The 16,352-nt window shown below is 56.2% G+C and overlaps 2 protein-coding genes across 3 annotated transcripts in view; one reads left to right on the plus strand and one right to left on the minus strand.

The window, feature by feature from the left end:
* Window positions 1-4: 4 nt before the first annotated feature.
* Window positions 5-7,684, minus strand: GCHFR (GTP cyclohydrolase I feedback regulator). Its single transcript, XM_054827135.1, has 3 exons — window positions 7,551-7,684; window positions 5,202-5,296; window positions 5-903 (listed from the first exon to the last, which is right to left on the minus strand). The coding sequence occupies exons 1-3, from the start codon at window positions 7,584-7,586 to the stop codon at window positions 780-782; spliced, it is 255 nt and encodes an 84-aa protein (XP_054683110.1). The 5' UTR covers window positions 7,587-7,684; the 3' UTR covers window positions 5-779.
* A 4,194-nt stretch (window positions 7,685-11,878) lies between these two features.
* The window catches only part of RMDN3 (regulator of microtubule dynamics 3), a 40,663-nt gene continuing 36,189 nt past the window's right edge, over window positions 11,879-16,352 (plus strand). For both annotated transcript variants that reach the window (XR_008577248.1, XM_054826272.1), the window contains exons 1-3: window positions 11,879-12,094; window positions 14,295-14,490; window positions 15,082-15,228. Coding sequence is in view for 1 of the 2 variants with exons in the window: in XM_054826272.1 (XP_054682247.1) it covers window positions 11,935-12,094; window positions 14,295-14,490; window positions 15,082-15,228 (503 nt within the window). In the remaining variant the exon portion in view is untranslated. The remainder of the gene's footprint in view (window positions 12,095-14,294; window positions 14,491-15,081; window positions 15,229-16,352) is intronic.

The raw sequence follows: 16,352 nt of genomic DNA on the forward strand, positions 1-16,352 counted from the left end.
TTGGTCTCTTTAAAGACATGTTTTATTGGCGTTACCCCTACAGCAGGATTGATACACAGCCCCAAACAATCCAGCATCGCAGCTGCTGCTGCTAAGATTACAGAGCCCACACCTTAACTGTTCACAGGACCTTTCTGTGCCGCTCTAAGGCTGTTTTGGGAACGATGTGTTAGGCTTGAAGGGTGCTCTTGGGGCTGAAAGGTGGCTGCTGCTGCCAGCCACAGTCCCAGGTGGGAGAGAAACCGGCCTTGCGGCCGAGCAAAGAGATTCTCAAAGAGCACCGTGCAGGTTTAGCAGTTCCCGCTTGTGTTTTGGGGATGAGGCAGCAGGCCAGCCATGCTCGGCCTCCCCTCCCGCCCCCGTGGCCTGGAAAAAGGCATGCCCTGGGCTCACAGCTCCACGTCCTGCTCCGGGCAGCTCCGAGGAACAGGCAGACCAGTCTGTAATTTGAGCTTCCCCAACGCATGCTAAATAGGAGATGATTAAAATGTAAAAAGATGGTATTTGCCAGGCTGCCTCGGAGGAAGGCAGAGCCATCTGTTCTCCGTGCGTGATTTCTCCTGGACAGGGCATGCCTTCCTCACCCCCGGGCTCGTGAATGGGCGGGGAGGGCAAGTTTCCATTGGGTCAAGTTTTGCCTCTACACCACTCCTCCCCCCCGTGCCCGAGCGCCTGGAGCCTGGGACAGAAAGGATCTGAGGGGAAACGTTTGCTGTCAGTCCTGTGTGAGATGGTCCCCGGCAAGGCCGTGTCTGGGAGGAACGCAGAAGTCTTCCTCGCTATTCCTTGTGGAGGCACCAGACCAGCGTCTGGCCCACGCCTGTCATGCTCACCACCCGGTAACCGCAGCTCTCCAGCTTGTTCAAGACTACCCGCGGCGCGTCGTTCACGTAGTACTCCCAGCTGCAAGCAGGAGAGAGGAGAAGAAATAAAATGAGGTGGAGAAGGAAGCGACAAGAATTCCCTAAACCAATGTAAGACACTGCAGTGAGGCACCTGGCATGCTGTCTGCGTGACGCAACGTCTTGGTTAACCAGATGGGGAAGGCCAAAACCCGCAGCCACCAAACCAAGGAGGAAGCCTGGCCGAAACAGAGGGGTCATGTTGAACGGAGATGTGGTTCCAAAGCCACGTGCTGCTCAGTTAACTGGGCTGAAACTGCAGGGAGGGTCCCTGCTGGAATTCATGGAAAAAGAGGGTAATCCCCGCAAAGCGGGGAAGAACGAGTCAGGTATTTCTAAGGAATGAAAACCCAACGTTTTGCCCGTGTCAGAGCATGTCTGTAAGTTGAGTGGGTTTTGGAGCCTGTGCTTGAAATCTGGGGATTGGAAAAAGATGCTGCCTTCAGCCAAGTATTAAGGCTTTGAGAAACCAGAAGCCATCAGTCCTCGGCGGAGCTGCCAGGTAAGGTGGAGCACGGGCTCCTCTCTGCCCCGGCAACTCAGGGCAGCCGCACGCTGCGGCTGTCTGGGAACTGACCCCTGGGACCAGGGTCCAGCCATCGTCCCTCTCCAGGTTCTGCTGGCTCTGTGGTTGGGGCAGAAGCTCTCCTTCCCTCCACCCGGCCCCCCCAGCCTGCGTCTCTGCGCAAGACTCGAGGGCTGTGAGACTGCTCCCACCGCAAAGGAAACGGCTGGCGCTTGCGGAGTGGAAGAGTAGCGCCGTACAGACAAACCAGGCTGAATTAGGTGGGCAAGGAGCAGAGCTGAAATGGCAAGTGTAACCTCCAGTGCTGGGTTTGGCAGCTTTCCTGGTCCTTTCACATGCTGCTTTGGGATGCTGCGTTTATTCAAGCAGATGGGGCGAGCTTCATAATCGTTTAGCTCCTGGGTGACTCACTGTGCCAGATAAGCTGATAATGATGGGCTACAGGATCGTTGGTGATCTTGTTTGGGCACCTTAACAAAGACTCTCCTGATTTTCATACTAATAACTATAAAAAAAGACCCAAAAGCATTTCCAAAGTTGCTCTTGCTAAGATTGCAAAACATTAATGGAGTGGTGAGTGCTTTTAAAGTGTGAAATAACACCAAGATGTGAAAGCTTTTTTTCAGTTTCTCAAGACAAACTATACTTTGCTGTAATTATAGATGTGGTGTGAAGATAATATGTATTATTATAAGTGCCTTTGAACTTGCTGCTTTCTCTAAGAGGCTTGCCACATACCCTTCAGATCCACATGTTGGAGTAGGTAAATATTATTCCCATTATGCAGAGGAAGGAGCTGAGGCAGGGATTGTTTGTTGTTTGTAGGAACCTAAAAAACTGCGCGGCTGAGCTAAAAGCAGAAGGAAAGCTGGCTTGCCCAGGGCTCCGAACGCAACTCCGTACCGAGTGAAACAAAAGACCGCACGTGGTGCGTATCAGCTACACCGCCATCTCCGCGGGCAGCGGGTCTGAATCGGGACGGAGTGGCTGGGAACGTTTGCAAAGCCTTTCCTGCAGGGAATGGCCAGCAGGACCAGAAAAGTCACCCCAGAGCAGAGAGGAGCTCTGCGCTTGCACGTCGTTAGGTACGTGAGCCCAGGCGCCCACCCTCCCCGACCTGCCAGAACCAGAGAGCCCAGCTGGGATGGGACCGAGCTGGGGCAGGAGCGTCTTCCCCGCGCAGCTCGCTTTAGTGATGGAGCAGGCGAGCTCCTAGTGCCACCTGCCCCGCTGCCCTCTCGGCTTCCTCCAGGGCTTGGCTGTGCCCTGGGGAGCAGCTAAACGAAGGTATTAGCTGGTGCCTCCGACCTCAGCTCCCAAAATCTAGCAGAGGCGCATTGGTTTTCATTTAAGAGCAAACTGCTGATAGCATTTGTCATTACAGGAGATGCAGGGGATGGTGCCCAGCAGTCCCCCACGCACGCACGGCCACCCGGGTGGCCCCGGGAGGATGCCCTTTCTGCAGCAGGCTCAGGCTTTTGATCCTCGGCCCCGCGCAGGCTGGGGCAGAGCCCGGCTCCCCCCTTGCTAAAGCCCGGCTGCCCCCGGGTTCTGCCCCCGCACATCAGGTAGGAGCGAGATTGATCTTAACGAGGGGCCGTTTGCAGGAGGTAGTGCCAAGCTGCCTAACAGGGCCAGTGCTCCCCCTTATTAGAGGCAATTAAGCACTTCATCTGTACATTCATCTGCACATTCCAGTGCCCCAGCAGGTCCGTGCTGCTTAGACCTTTTCTATCGGGCTCCCTCCAAGGTCACGTTTAAGGTTTTGGGGCTCACGGAGCCAGGGGAAGGGTAAGCTCTGCAGCTCCCTGGAGCTGGGCTTGCTGCTAGCGAAGCCTCGCGGTCAGGTGGGTCCTGCCGTGCCGCAAACGCGGGAGCTCTCATCCCTCGTTGGGGTTTTTGGCAGAGGCGGCTGGGGTGATCCCGCTGGCACCCCGCCGAGCCCCTCGGGCTGTCGGCAGCCACGTTCCAGCCAGGTTATTTTCTCCACCCTGTGTTGCTCAAGCGCAAACGGGGAAGACGTGCCGCAGGGACGCAGCGGAGTTACCCTGGGTATAACACCAGCCGTACCAAGAGGCAGGCGGGGCGAGAGGGAGCTCAAAGGAGGGAAGGAAGGTGGTGAGTCCACCAGGGAGATCCCCCAGACAGCTCCGATCCCTTCTCCCGAACAAGCAAAACGTGGCACTCCGGTTCCTTGTAACGCTGGGGCAGACGCCACGGAGACATTTTATCTTTCTCTGTCTTTTTCCACCCGAACCCTAGGGATCCTTGCCCCATCTCAGGAGCCAGCAGCACCTACTTCTTTTTTGGAGGCTCTCGGGTCTTCCCTTCTGCCGCTGCCGAGCTCCCTGCCTGCTGCAGGGCTGGGCTGGGCTGGGCTGGGCAGGGCAGGCAGCTGCCCACACGGAGCTGGCACTGCCGCCGAGCTCCCGGCCACCCACAGCCTTGGCGAGAGCGGCGTGGAGACGGCTCGGCGCGGCCAGGGCTGCGCGGCAGGGAGACGAGCGAGAGCAGGGGTCGGCCGTCGGCCCTCCTGACCTGAGCTTGTGTTTGGAGGGGCTTCTCCGTAACAGGGCCTTCGGCATTTGGGGGTTTATCTCCTCTTTCTTCACGTTCTCCCACCCCATTCAGGTTTTTAACGCTGCAGGAGTTGAGGACCCGGACCTCGGTGTTTGCCAGGCTGGCACCGTGTAGGTGGGTTTTCCCAGCTCCACTGATGGAAGTTTGGGAACATACAGGGACCGGGAGGCCCCGTCTGTTTAACGCCCGGTTCTCCTCCCACTCCTCCTCTGCGCCATGGCATGAGTGGGCAAGCTCGAGCAGAAATCTAACCGCTCCTCTCCCTTCTTTTAATTTGCATTTGGGGTTTTGTTTTGCTTTGTGGGGGTTTTTCCCCCCCCCTCCAGAGAAAAACAAGTAGTGAGATATCAAGTGGGGAAAAAAGACAAAAAAAGCGGGCCAAGATGTAGAGAACACGCTGGTAACATCTCCAAATTACGCTTCGCTGAAGGCTGGTGTCGAGCTCGGCGTGGGCAGAGAGACAGGGACGTGGAGGAGCGTCAGATACGTACGGCTTGGGAACGTGCAGCTAATGGGCTGGAGTCGGGGCAGGCGCTGGGGAGCAGCTCCGGCACTGGGGCTCGGCAGCCCGAGGAAAAGCTTCGGGAGCTGTCAAGAGGGGCTGGCTTGGACGCTCGGTAACGGGGAGGAACCCCAAGCCGCACTAGAGAGTGCGACGGGACGGGACAGACTGCGGATGAGCGTGTCGGGTGGCTCGGCACCCAAACAGCCACGGCAGAGCAAGGCTGGGATGGGCACCATTTGCTTCTGAGCACCTCAGCGCTGGAAAGGACAGTAAGGCAGAGGAGGTCCGTCTTGCAGGATTAAGGGTGGGGTGAAGGCAAATAAAGTTATGCAGGCAGCCTCAAATGCTCCCTGGGCCGGTTCCATTTCAGCCAGGGCGCAGGTCGGGTCACGGCCAGGCGCATCCCCAGGTTGTAAGGGGTAAGGAGAGGGGGGAGGTGGGCCGGGTGCTGAAACGGGGTCAGAGCAAGGAAAAAGAACGAACTAAAACTATCGGGCAGCGTTTCCTTGGGAGAGCGTTAACAGGCAGGGGCAAGGACACGTGCGTGCCCTTTCAGCATCGAACTAGTCCTGGGATTAAACGTGCAGCTGGAAGGTGCCGTGGTGAATGCGAGGAGTGAAAATGCTCCGTGTTTTCTTGGGAAAACAAGGAGAGGGGAGAGCCTGAAACGTCGCAGAGGAGGACTTACAAGTGGTTCCCCAGCATGTTCCTCTTCGTGGCCCCCAGGAAGCTCATCAGGCTGGGATCCGAATGCTCATCTCCCACCATGGTGGGGCCAACCTCCTGCAGGGAAAGGCAGCAGAGCGGGTGAGTGACGTGCGGCGGCGTGGACACCCCCTCCCCAGCACAGCTCCAGTAAGAGCCTTCCTGGGAAGGGAATGAGTGTGAGCCACCTGCCCGGCCCAGGAGAGGACCTCGGTGGCTTTGCTGCTGGAGGGCCACCTGCTGGTGGAGCTCACGGTGGCTCTGGTCCTCCGGGATCCACCGCGGGAAGTCTGCAGGACAGCAACGAGGTGCTACGCGCAGCCTCGTCCTGCACAACCAGCACATCTCTGCGTTTTCCCCCGGCGTGAGCATCCCCAGGCCAGCGAGGGACCGTTCGCCTGTCCTGGTGGAAGGCAGCTTTGGGCATGGCTCTGCTAACTGGGAGGGGCGAGAGGATCGGGGTGAGGAGGTGCCGCAGGGTGCCGGGGCAGACGATCACCCACGGGACGGCGAGGGCCAGTCACGCTCCCTTGGAAGCGACGGGAGAGCGGAGGAGTGGGGGGAGGCGCGAGCCGTCCCACTACCGGCGTGGTGAGCTTCTCACACGTCATACGGGGGGACAGTCCCGTACAGCGCTCCAGAAGTGTTATTTTAGGAGATAGTCCCGGGCTGGAGGTTTTCCAGAACTAAGTACCAGGGCACAGCAGATAACGACAGCACCAATGAGCCGGTTTGGGGAGAGCGGCTGGGGGAGGACTGAATGCAGCAGGGGGTGAAATCCCCCCCGACAGCATCCATCTACAACCGGCACCGGCAAATTGTGTGTAAATCACGAGCCTCGATGGGATCCCAACCAGAAGCACTTACACAGCGCCACTAATTAAATATTTGAGCGGCGAGCTGTGCAAACATGCGGCACGCTGCGCTGCCTGGAGTGCTGGAAAAGACAGAAACCGAAGCAGAGCAAGAGCCCTCTCAGCTCGCCGCAGCCCGGGGGGAACGTGCCACGGGAGGGAGCGACTCGTCCCTGCCCTGGCCGCTGCCGGGAAAAAGCAGGAAAGTGGCTGAGCCCCTGCTAGGCCAGGACGGGCTGTTTCCAGCCGTGGCTCAAGGCCAAGTTCCAGGTTGGAAATGTTTGCCTTGTACCCCTAAAGCGCAGCATTTCCAAAGTCTCCGGAGGGGGAACGGGCTAAGCTCTGATAATCCAGTCCGCCCTGTTGCGCGCCTTTCCCTAAGCGTGATAAACCCCAACCATGTGGCATTTTTTGTGTCTCGGGCCACAAGCACTTAATCAACCCCTACGATGCCAAGTATCGCTGCCAACAGATGCTTCGGTGCCGCGGCATCCCCACACGTCCTTGCCCTCAGTTCCCCACTCGCTTGGTTTGAGACGCGTGTGTAACGGGACATCTTCAACGGCAGCAGCGGCATCTTCCCCAAGCTCCTGCCAGCTTGGTGATTGGCTTTGTTCACCATTACCCCCTTCCCATTGCAAAACCGCACTGTCCTATTTTGGCTTCCAGAGGTATCGTTCCCCTTTGCGTTGGGAAAAGAAAACAACCCCAGACACGTACGAGTCTGTCTGCTCCTGCAGTCCCACCCGCAGCAACTGCTCTGGGCTGCAGATGCTGCAATCGTTAGGAAATAACGTTTCCTTTATGTCTTTATGTGGGAATAACGGGCTGCGCGCTCAGCCCGGGTCTCGGCCAGACATCCCTGCCGCTGCCAGCCGTGCCCTTCCCTTTGGCTGCGTTTTCCACCGTGAAACGGCTACTGGGGGACGAGGGAAAACCTATAGCGAGGACACGCGGCCAGACGTTGGTTTCTTTGACGTTCGTGGGGTCCTACCACAAGGTTCCCTAGTGACGTTCCTTGCCATTCCGGAGGGGAGGGTCCCCGGGGGAGAGGAGTGGGGGTACGGCACCCCGGTACCCTGCTCCTGCCCGACCCCCGCTGCCCCGGGCAGCGCTGCGGGGACCGGACGGGGCAGGGACCGGGCAGGGACCGGGCAGGACTGGGACAAGAACTGGACAGGGACGGGACAGGACCGGGACAGGGATCGGGACAAGAACCGGACAGGGACCGGGACAGGGACGGGGCAGGGATCGGGACAAGAACCGGACAGGGACGGGGCAGGACCGGGCAGGGCGGCGGTGCGCACCGAGCCCACGCCGGACACGTCGCCCGCAGCTGGGGAACGGCGTGGCCGTGCCCGGGGGTCCCCCAGATCTGCGGGGCACCCCCCCCCCCCCCGCGCCCCCCGGCAGCCCCCCCGCGCCCGTTGCCCCCGCTGCTCCCGGCCCGGCCGCCCCCCCCGCCCCGGGGGCCTCACCATGCGGATCTGCGTGCTGATGAGGAGGTACGGCATGGTCCCGCTCCCGCTCCCGCTCCCGTTCCCGCTGCCGCCGCCGGGGGGCCGTGCCCGGGGGCGGCCCCAAGCGTCCCGCCCCGCCACCGGGTCCCGGGTCCCGCCCGCCCCGTCTGCGGGGGGGTCCGGGGCTGAATGAACCCCCAGAGGGTCCCGGGGACTGGGGGGGGCGGGTGGGGGTTTAACCCCCCCCGTGCGGCGCGGCCCCGCGGGGTAACGCAGCGCCGGGGACTGGGGGGGTGGGGGGTGGCCCCGTCGGGCACCCCCGGCCGCGGATCTCCCGGAGGAGAGGGGGTGATGGACCGGGAGGTGATGGTCAGGGAGGTGATGGACAGGGAGGTGATGGACAGGGAGGTGATGGTCAGGGAGACAACAGATGGGAGGTGATGGAGAAGGAGATGACAGACTGGGAGATGAGAGGCCAGGAGACAGTGGACAGGGAGATGATGGACAGGGAGACGAAGGACTGGGCAATGAGCAACAGGGAAATAAAGGGCTGGGAACTGATGGCCAGGGAAATGAGGACTGGGAGGTGACGGAGCAGGAGCGGGGCAGGTGGGGAGCCCCGGGCCCCGCAGAGCATCCCAGGCGCCACGCTGGGGCCCTTCCCAAACCTTCCCCTGCAGCAGGGGGGTTGGCATAACCAGCCTGCTGGGAAAAAGGTCCTTTTTCCTATGGGCTGTTGAGCTTTCATCTGGAAACACGGGGGTTTAAATCCCTTCAAAATTTGAGGAGAAGCTGATTTCCTGAGACCGGGACAGGCAGAGGTGCTTCCTGTGCAGGTGCTGGTGGAGTAATTCCCCCCATCGACACCCACCCCAGCAGTTTGAAAACCGCATATAAAGCAAATAATATTTCCATAAATAGCAAATAATAGTTCCCTAGCCTCAAAACTTGAACAGAAACCTCTCCATGCAGCTCGCCAGAAACCATTAACAAGCTGTAATCAATACCTAATTTTTCTAATAATCTTCAGAAATAAATGACGGCAGAAGAAAGCAGGGGGATGTGCCCGTGCCGAAGAGCCTGGGCTGCGCTACGCCACGTCCTTCCTGTGTGACCTGGGGACGGTTTCTCTGCGCTGCCCCAGGTTAGTGATTAACTCCACCAGGGAGCAAGGGAGAAAATTAACATTTCTGCTCGCTAGGCTAAGGGAAACACTCCGACAAAGCCAAACCCTTGCTAACTGCTACTGTTACCATTATTATTAATGTGTCTGTTGGGACTGGCACGATACAAGGAAATAACCAACGGAGGTTGATGGTATCGTCTTCCTAAAATGTGCCCCAGATATCCCAGTGTATTCATTTTGAGCTGTACGGGGGATACCCCACTCCATGGGTTAAACATCAGCTCCTTTAGATCATTTCCATCCTAAGGAGAGTCTTCCCCAAATCCCTGCTGCCAGAACAGTCCGAATGTTTACTCATAACTCCTATTTTCCAGTGTAAACCTGCACTTGGCTTCTAGTGCGACCAACGAGCACGTTATCGCCTCTGTTGCCCAATTAACGACAAGGAAACGCTGCCTCCTGCCCATTTCACCGGGGCTGTGTTTGATTCCGTCAGGCGTCCCCAAACCCATCACCCCTTCGGACCTCAACCGGGCGGTCTCACTGCGAGCGGGGTCCCATGGTTGCCGTCCCGCCGGCTGCAGAAAATAATACAGATATGAAATCCAGACCCTTCGGTCTATCCGATATGAAAGAAGAAAATAGCCAGGGTTCTCGCCGCATGGCAGCCTGCCCAGCTCTCGCTCTCGCCGGTCCGTCTGGCTCGTACCCCACTCCTCCTTGGCAGGGGGAATAAGAGAGGGAAATGAAAACAGAGCCTGCACACAATATTTCAGTATTGAATTTCCTGATGAGATACCGAAATCTGAGAGACAGCCCGAGCGCTCAGCCCTGCGGTGGCGTGAGAACCAGCTATAAAATACAGTGCGATGTATCTCTGCGGTACCATTCATCATCCAAAAGCAACTTATTACCCTTTGGCGCTGGCTCCGACCCGTCTGCTCGCAGCCCTCGTCGGACGTGGAGAGAAGCAGGGGCCGGAGGGAGCTGCCGGCCTTGGATCTCTCCCAGTAATTCAGATAAAAGAAAAGCAAAAGGTCATTTGGCTCTGCCAGAAATCATCGCCCCGTTACCCACGCTTACGAGAGGCAAGGGGCATATGAAGAGCTTTATTTTCCCTCTTCTGACAGCAGCGACTTTTTCTAATTAACACCCTCTTCCTTCTGCAGCACCCAGTTAAATTTCCTGCCCAGAGTATTACTAATTGGGTGGCGGGCAGCACCTCGGGACAAGCACCCCCTGACCCCGAGGTGTGGGTTTGCTTCTTGAAGGCGAACGGCACCGTGGAAGACGAGCAAACTGCTGATCGCTGTCTGGTTGCGAGGACAAAGCCCCAAGAGGTTGCGTTATAAAGCTGATTAAATGGTTTTGTTCGTTATCGCAGGCTGCTGCTGAGCAGCGCTGTGCTTGGGACACAGTAATAACGGAGTATCTTTAATCCATCTTTTTAGCTCGTAATGAATACGCTGTAGAAGGTGTTAAAGGCATCGCGAGTTTTCCGTCGGCTGCTTCAGAAAAAGCCGTTTTTAGTTCCACTAATCCCGGTGTAAGGAAGTTCTCACAGCCCAGGGGTCTGGGGGATCGCACCAGAGAGGTAACTGCCCCCCCCGCTCACTGCACTTACTGTACAACGGAGAAATTCAAACCCAAAAGGCTCGGGCGGATTATTTGGCCATTCCCGTCTTCTTCGCCTCACATGGAGTCTATTTCCACCTAAAATACTGCGATCTCGACCCAAGAACCGGCGGCTCTTTCCATCCCCTGCCTTGGGGGATGAGGTCGTGGGCTCGTTTTTATGAGGGAGCGGTGGTTTTCATGCCACGCTTTGCTGCCGCGCGGCGGGGGAAATAAAGACTTTCCCCCACAGAGCTGAGCATAAAACAACTCCGCAACCCCCTTTTGCTCCTGGCATCGTCATGCGTCGTGCGAGCCCACGTGTCGCTGCTCCCAGCGTCTCACCGTCCGCTGGAGTCCTGTGGCGGCGAGCAGGCCCAGGGTGTCCTTGTAAAACCGAATCACGAGGTTGCTGTAGGAAAAGCCGAGCGTTTGGAGCGCAGAGAAGACCTCGAACCAGCCCAGGTGCGTTTCCCTTACCCCCAGCGGGGGCTCAGCCCCACCGGCCCCAGCGCGCGGCAGGGCTCGGGGGGAAGGAGCCAAGCGCCTGCTCCCTGCGGCCGTGACTTCCTTCGCGCCCTGGGTTACGACGTTCGCCCAAGCGCGGCAGGGAAGAGCCGCCGGGCTGGGCCCGCGGGGTCGCTCTGATACCAGCATTGACATTGGCGGAGCAGGCCTTGGCGCTGCCAGGCGCCATCCCGCCCGGGGCTCGGCACCGCAGCCGTGTCGCCACGCCTGCCGCTTGGCGGGACGGGGATGCTACCGGAAAGTGGCAACACAATTCACTCTCTGAGGCTTATTTTGAGGTTTTAGAAAGCAGGCATTCTTTATTGCAGCGCTGGGTGCGCGGGGGATGACTCCACCTGACGTGCGCACCCAAAAGACAAAACTGGCAAGTGTTTCTCCGACGTTAACAGACATAGTCACTGTATCCCGAGTAGTGCTTATCGCATTCACGGATTTCCCGGGACTCGTCAGCATACGCCACCGTCCTTCGTACGTGTTTGCTGGCACCGCCGGGCGGTCGTCGGGGCCTTCAGACTCAGCCCTGGCATCGCGTTCACCTCATCCCTCGAGGCTGCTCTTGGCATCGCCTCGTAGCCTTCTCATCTTTGCGCACCCGTTCCTCCCCGGCCGAGCTGTTTAACGTGGGACTGTTCCGGAGCTGCTTACCTAACAGCTGTTTTCTAATCTGTCACGGCTGCCCCTTTGTTCGGGTCCGTCTGTGGAGCGATGGCTCCCTCTGCTCGAACCGACCCCAACACCGCCACGTCCACGGGCAGCAGGGACAGGGCCCGGGGGCACGGCGGGGGAAGCGCCAGCGCTCGGGGGGGGGGGGGGGCCGTCCCACGCCCCGCAGCTCCCGCACGGGGCACGGCAGCCGTACCGGGGGTGACGTGGGGCGGTGTGTGGGGTGCTGGGGGCGGAGCTGTAGGGACCGGGGAGTCCGGGGTGGGTGCGGGGGGGCAGCTGTAGGTACGATGAGGTGTAAAGTGCGGGCGTCGCGTTGGCGTCCTCGTGACGTCACACGGGGCGCGCCCGCCCCTCCGTCGCGCGTCGCGCGGTGATGACGCCCCTCGCCGCCATAGGGCGCGTCTCCGCTCGCGTCACTCCCGCGCGCCGTGCGGACGGAGGCGGCGCGGGGCCCCGCTCGGGGCGGTGATGGCGTGGCCCGGGCCCGGCCGGCTGGGGCTGGCGCTGGGGCTGGGGCTGGCGCTGGGTGCCGGCCTGGGCCTGCTCTGGGCGCTGCGGCGGCGCGGCGGGCGGCCCTGGCGGCGGGGCAGCGGCCGGGAGGCGGAGGCCGCGGGGCGCCGGAGCCGGGGTAGGAGAGCACCGCGGGGCCGGGGCGGTGGGCGCTGCGCCCTTCCTTCCCCTTCCCTTTTCCTCTTCCCTTTTCCTCTTCCCCTTTCCTCTTCCCTTTTCCTCTTCCCTTTTCCTCTTCCCTTTTCCTCTTCCCTTTTCCTCTTCCCTTTTCCTCTTCCCTTTTCCTCTTCCCTTTTCCTCTTCCCTTTTCCTCTTCCCTTTTCCTCTTCCCTTTGCCCCCCCCCCCCCCTTCCCTTTGCCGCCCCCCCTTCCCTTCCCTTTGCCCTCCCCGCTCAGCCCCAGGCGGGAGCACCCAGGGCCGTGAGCGCGTCCTGCGGGGCCTGGCCGGGCCGTCAAGCTCTGCCCGCCTCCCTGGGCGCTGCTCTGGGCAGTGCTGGTGGAAAGGCCGCCTCGGCTGGCAGGCTCTGTTCCGGCCTCGCCGTCGAGGTGTGTTTTTAAGAGCTCTGGTAAAGCTTTAAATGTACCCGCTCGCTCCCGAGCGCCGCTGGGGTTGACATTTTGGACTTTTAAAAAGGTAACTTCAGGAACCTGAGCTTGCTTTTGTCCGTGCAGAGGTGCGGGAGCAGAAAGCCCAACCGCGCCTGTTGGTAGCGGTCGCTCAGGTTTTGAAGCGAGGCCGGCAGCACGGGGGGATGAGCGGGTACCGGTGCCGGCTGTTTCCCCGCAGTGACACATGTGGCTCAGCAGACTAGACGTAAAAATAAACCTCCTTAGAGGAGGAAGCTTTAACTTGGATGTCTTCATTGGGGCATGTGAGGGCCTGTCGTTGGTACTGTGCCGGGGCGGGGGTAGCTTGTGAACAGTCTTTTAATCTGTGACGTTGCAGAACCAGGCTGTAGAGCCTTGTACCGTAATATTTTCCTGCGTGTACATATACCGTACGAGCGCTACGCAGTAACGGGAGAGCAAATACGCCTGTATGATAGGCTGGTAACTGTTGGTGCAGTAAAGGTCTGCCCCGGTTGCTGACCGTACCCCTTAGAAGGAATCGGTTCATCCAGTTTCACGGGACTTTGCCCTGAAACAGCAGAACTGGGGAGCCCGGGAGTACCGGCCTCTGCTGATGGGATAACGGGAGCAGCAAGACATGCTGCTGGAGGAGGGCAGGCGCTCGAAAACAAGACAGATTCTGTACAGCCCCTCCTTGAGAAAGCAGCACAGCAAGCAGCGTCGTTCCTGAGAAGCAAAAGAAGAGTGGGGAGAAGATCACAGTGCTGCTTTGTTTAAGAGAATGTAGATTATTATCTCTGAGTTTAGGTGCGTCGACACAGGGTACCCTGGAAGATAAGCCCTTCGTTTCTGCAAATCTGTCTGATTTCTGGAGAGTGATTCTCTTTGTTGTTGTTAATATAAAAAGAGTGTTCTTTGTTAAACAATTGACTTAACTGGTAGTATATTTATATGTAACATTTATGAGCTTTCCAGAAAACATTTGAACTCCACAGATGTAAATGTGTTCTTACGCGCTGGTTGATCAGGCGGTATCGGCAAGGAGATTTAAGGATCGGACAGACAGGTGAAGGTTCTCGATACTCAGTAGAAGGCAATGATGCATTTTAATGGCTACGCTGCTACTTAAAGTCTGAAAGCTTTGGGTGTCTGTGGGGCTTTTTTCCTTGAATAAGTATAGAGGTTGGGTTTTGTTTTAGTTAAAAGAATTGGTCTTTTTTACCCAAAATTAGCTTTCATTGTCACATGTTATCTTGTAAGCTGGTTGCTTTCCTGGCTGAGGGTCTCCAGGGTTGATCACAGTTCGGGAGAAAAGCAGAGTGTGGTTCTTCAGTGTGATCTTAATAGAATAGGAATTAAATTAATTTGAAGTAAGGATTTAAAAAAAACCCAACAGACTACCAAAACCAAACAGCAGCAGTTTCCTCATCTACAGTGGTCTTTGTAATACTCAGTACAGATTTTGCTCTTTTAAAAGAAAACTTACAAGGGGATTTGTACAGAGGTGTGGTTAAAAGAGTTTTATTTACCCCCAGCTGCCATTGCAAAACAGTTAATTGTGGCTATGTGCTGGTGTCAGGGAAGGGAGCGGTAAACCAGCTGAAGAACCCCAAACCTCAGGCCAGGTCAGGCGGCAATACTCAAGACCGAGCCTCATCTTCCGAAAACAACGTTGTACTAAGATTTCCCATGTGAAATCCTTTCCCATTTGCATCTCATCAACTTTTTCTCCTCCTGTTTTCTTTAAGTGGTGCCCGGAGTGCCGGTCCCTGTAGAGGCGGGAGATGGTGCTATGCGCACGCCTCTCCTGACGCAGGACGAGCAGGTGGATGTGCTGGAGCGCCTTGACTTCGTCTTGAGAAACATTTCAGAGCTAAGAAAGGAAGTGGAGGAGCTGCGAAACAGCCTGCAGCATTTGGCTGCAGAAATCGTTGGCGAAGTCAGGTATCGACCCTTCTCCTTTCTGGTTTTGTCTCCTGTTGCACATATTTACTCACTCCGTAGCCATGATTGAGTGTGTTAAATTTAAAATCCGAAAGTGGAGAAAGTCTCTCTCTGGTTTCCCCTGGCATTACATCTTAATCTCCAGTGAGCTTAATGTAAAAAAATTTGTATGTTTAGCCAGGGTTGGATTTGGTTGGTTTTTTTAATGGGGTATTAAGTAGTGACACTTGCTTCATATTCTAGACTGGGAAGGTTATTTGTGGTGTAAATGTTTGTCTCTTGCTCCTGCTATTCTCTCTCTGCTGCCAACCTTAGGTAACTTTTGATACAAGAGAATAAAAGGCCGTATATTCCACAAGGTGCTTCAAGATTCCCTTGTCTTGTTCATTGAGGAAATCAGAGGAGTGTGTGTGACGCGATTGCCCCTTTGTATGTGGATTGCAGCTTCGTATAAGCAAGAGCAAGTCACCTTGTGAATTCCTTGGATATAAAGCAAACTGGATAGAATCTGCTGGAGAGGAGAAGGGAAGTGGAATCGCAGATGTTTCACCATCAAATGTTTATTTGTTTCTCTCTTTGCCTTCCTCAAAGGTCGCATCTGGAAGAAACCCAGAAAGTAACTCGCCGGAGGCGGTTCCCGTTTCCTAGAGAAAGAAGCGATTCCACGGGCTCCAGTTCAATTTATTTCACAGCCAGCTCAGGAGCAGCCAATACAGACGACGGAGAAAGTGAAGGAGGGTAAGCAGAGCACCAGGTTAAAGCAGCTTTTACAGGTGTTGGTGCCCAATAACTTACATCTGAGCAGTTTATAACATAAAGGATGGATTCCCCCCCCCCTCAACTATGTGTCTGTCATCCTATTTTTATTTGCTTTTATTACAGTAAGTCTACTACTGCCAGGGCCAGATCAAGAGAAGTGCAATGATTCTGACTTTTTAGAGAAAGGAGGGAAAGAAAAAAAAAATAGTTTTGGAAGTTTTTTTTAAGCAATGATTTGATTAGGGAACTTTGCAGGAAGAAGTGAAGTGGAGGTCCAGCCTGGGACTTGAGAGAGTTTATAAATAAAATTTCTGTACAATAAGATATTTTAGAATGTCTGGAAAACTTGAGAAAATTAAAAATAAACTAAAAAACTAAAATGTCTTTGGCTAGGGTGTTTCTTACCGATTTTTCTCAGTGTGTCACACTGATCAGTTATGTTGCATAAATTCTTAAAACCAGGTGAAAACCACGGGGTAGTTTAAGAACAATGGTAAAAAATACAATATAGATGCAAGTATTGTGATACTAGATAGAAAGTGAGGTCTGCTGCATAGGTGGATGAGACTGCTGCCTTTCTGATGAAACACTTCTCTGCCTTAATCGGACGGATTCTATAGCTTTCGAGGTATGTAAGTGTGTTCTGAAACACGCAGCGCTGGCCGTATACGTTTTCCAAGGGAAGTCGAAATGTAATTTATTTGAAGAGAGAGGTTTGGACTCGATCTTAAAGGTCTTTCCCAACCTAAATGATTCTCTGATTTGAAGTTAATTATAGCACAGAGAGTGAGGCAGGCGGAATTCGGACACGACACGCTGGTTGGTGGCACCTGAATGACCAGGCAGGAAACTGACCCTTGGTAGCGCAGGGTGCTGAAAAGGACGGTGTCTGGCGGCAGGTACCAGCCCTAGGTGTCATCTGATGGTTAGAAAATGTTAAGTCACGATAGAGGCTGACGACGATTCTGAGGTTCAGAGAAATCCCCCTCCTCAGGGGATCTCAAGAGAACTGTGGAGCAGGGATGTATTTTACTGCGAAGCCTCATCGCTTTATTGGGAACCTAGTGCTGGTTGGGGGAGTTCTCACGTTTTGTTTAAAAATC

Source organism: Grus americana, chromosome 5, assembly GCF_028858705.1.
Source record: "Grus americana isolate bGruAme1 chromosome 5, bGruAme1.mat, whole genome shotgun sequence".
Classification (NCBI taxonomy): domain Eukaryota; kingdom Metazoa; phylum Chordata; class Aves; order Gruiformes; family Gruidae; genus Grus; species Grus americana.

Coding starts and splice junctions, on each gene's coding strand:
- GCHFR (XM_054827135.1), bottom strand. CDS start 7,586: ATGCCGTACCTCCTCATCAGCACGCAGATCCGCATG. Junction 5,297..7,550: donor TCAGCACGCAGATCCGCATG/GTGAGGCCCCCG, acceptor CTTTCCCTGCAG/GAGGTTGGCCCCACCATGGT. Junction 904..5,201: donor AACATGCTGGGGAACCACTT/GTAAGTCCTCCT, acceptor TCCTGCTTGCAG/CTGGGAGTACTACGTGAACG.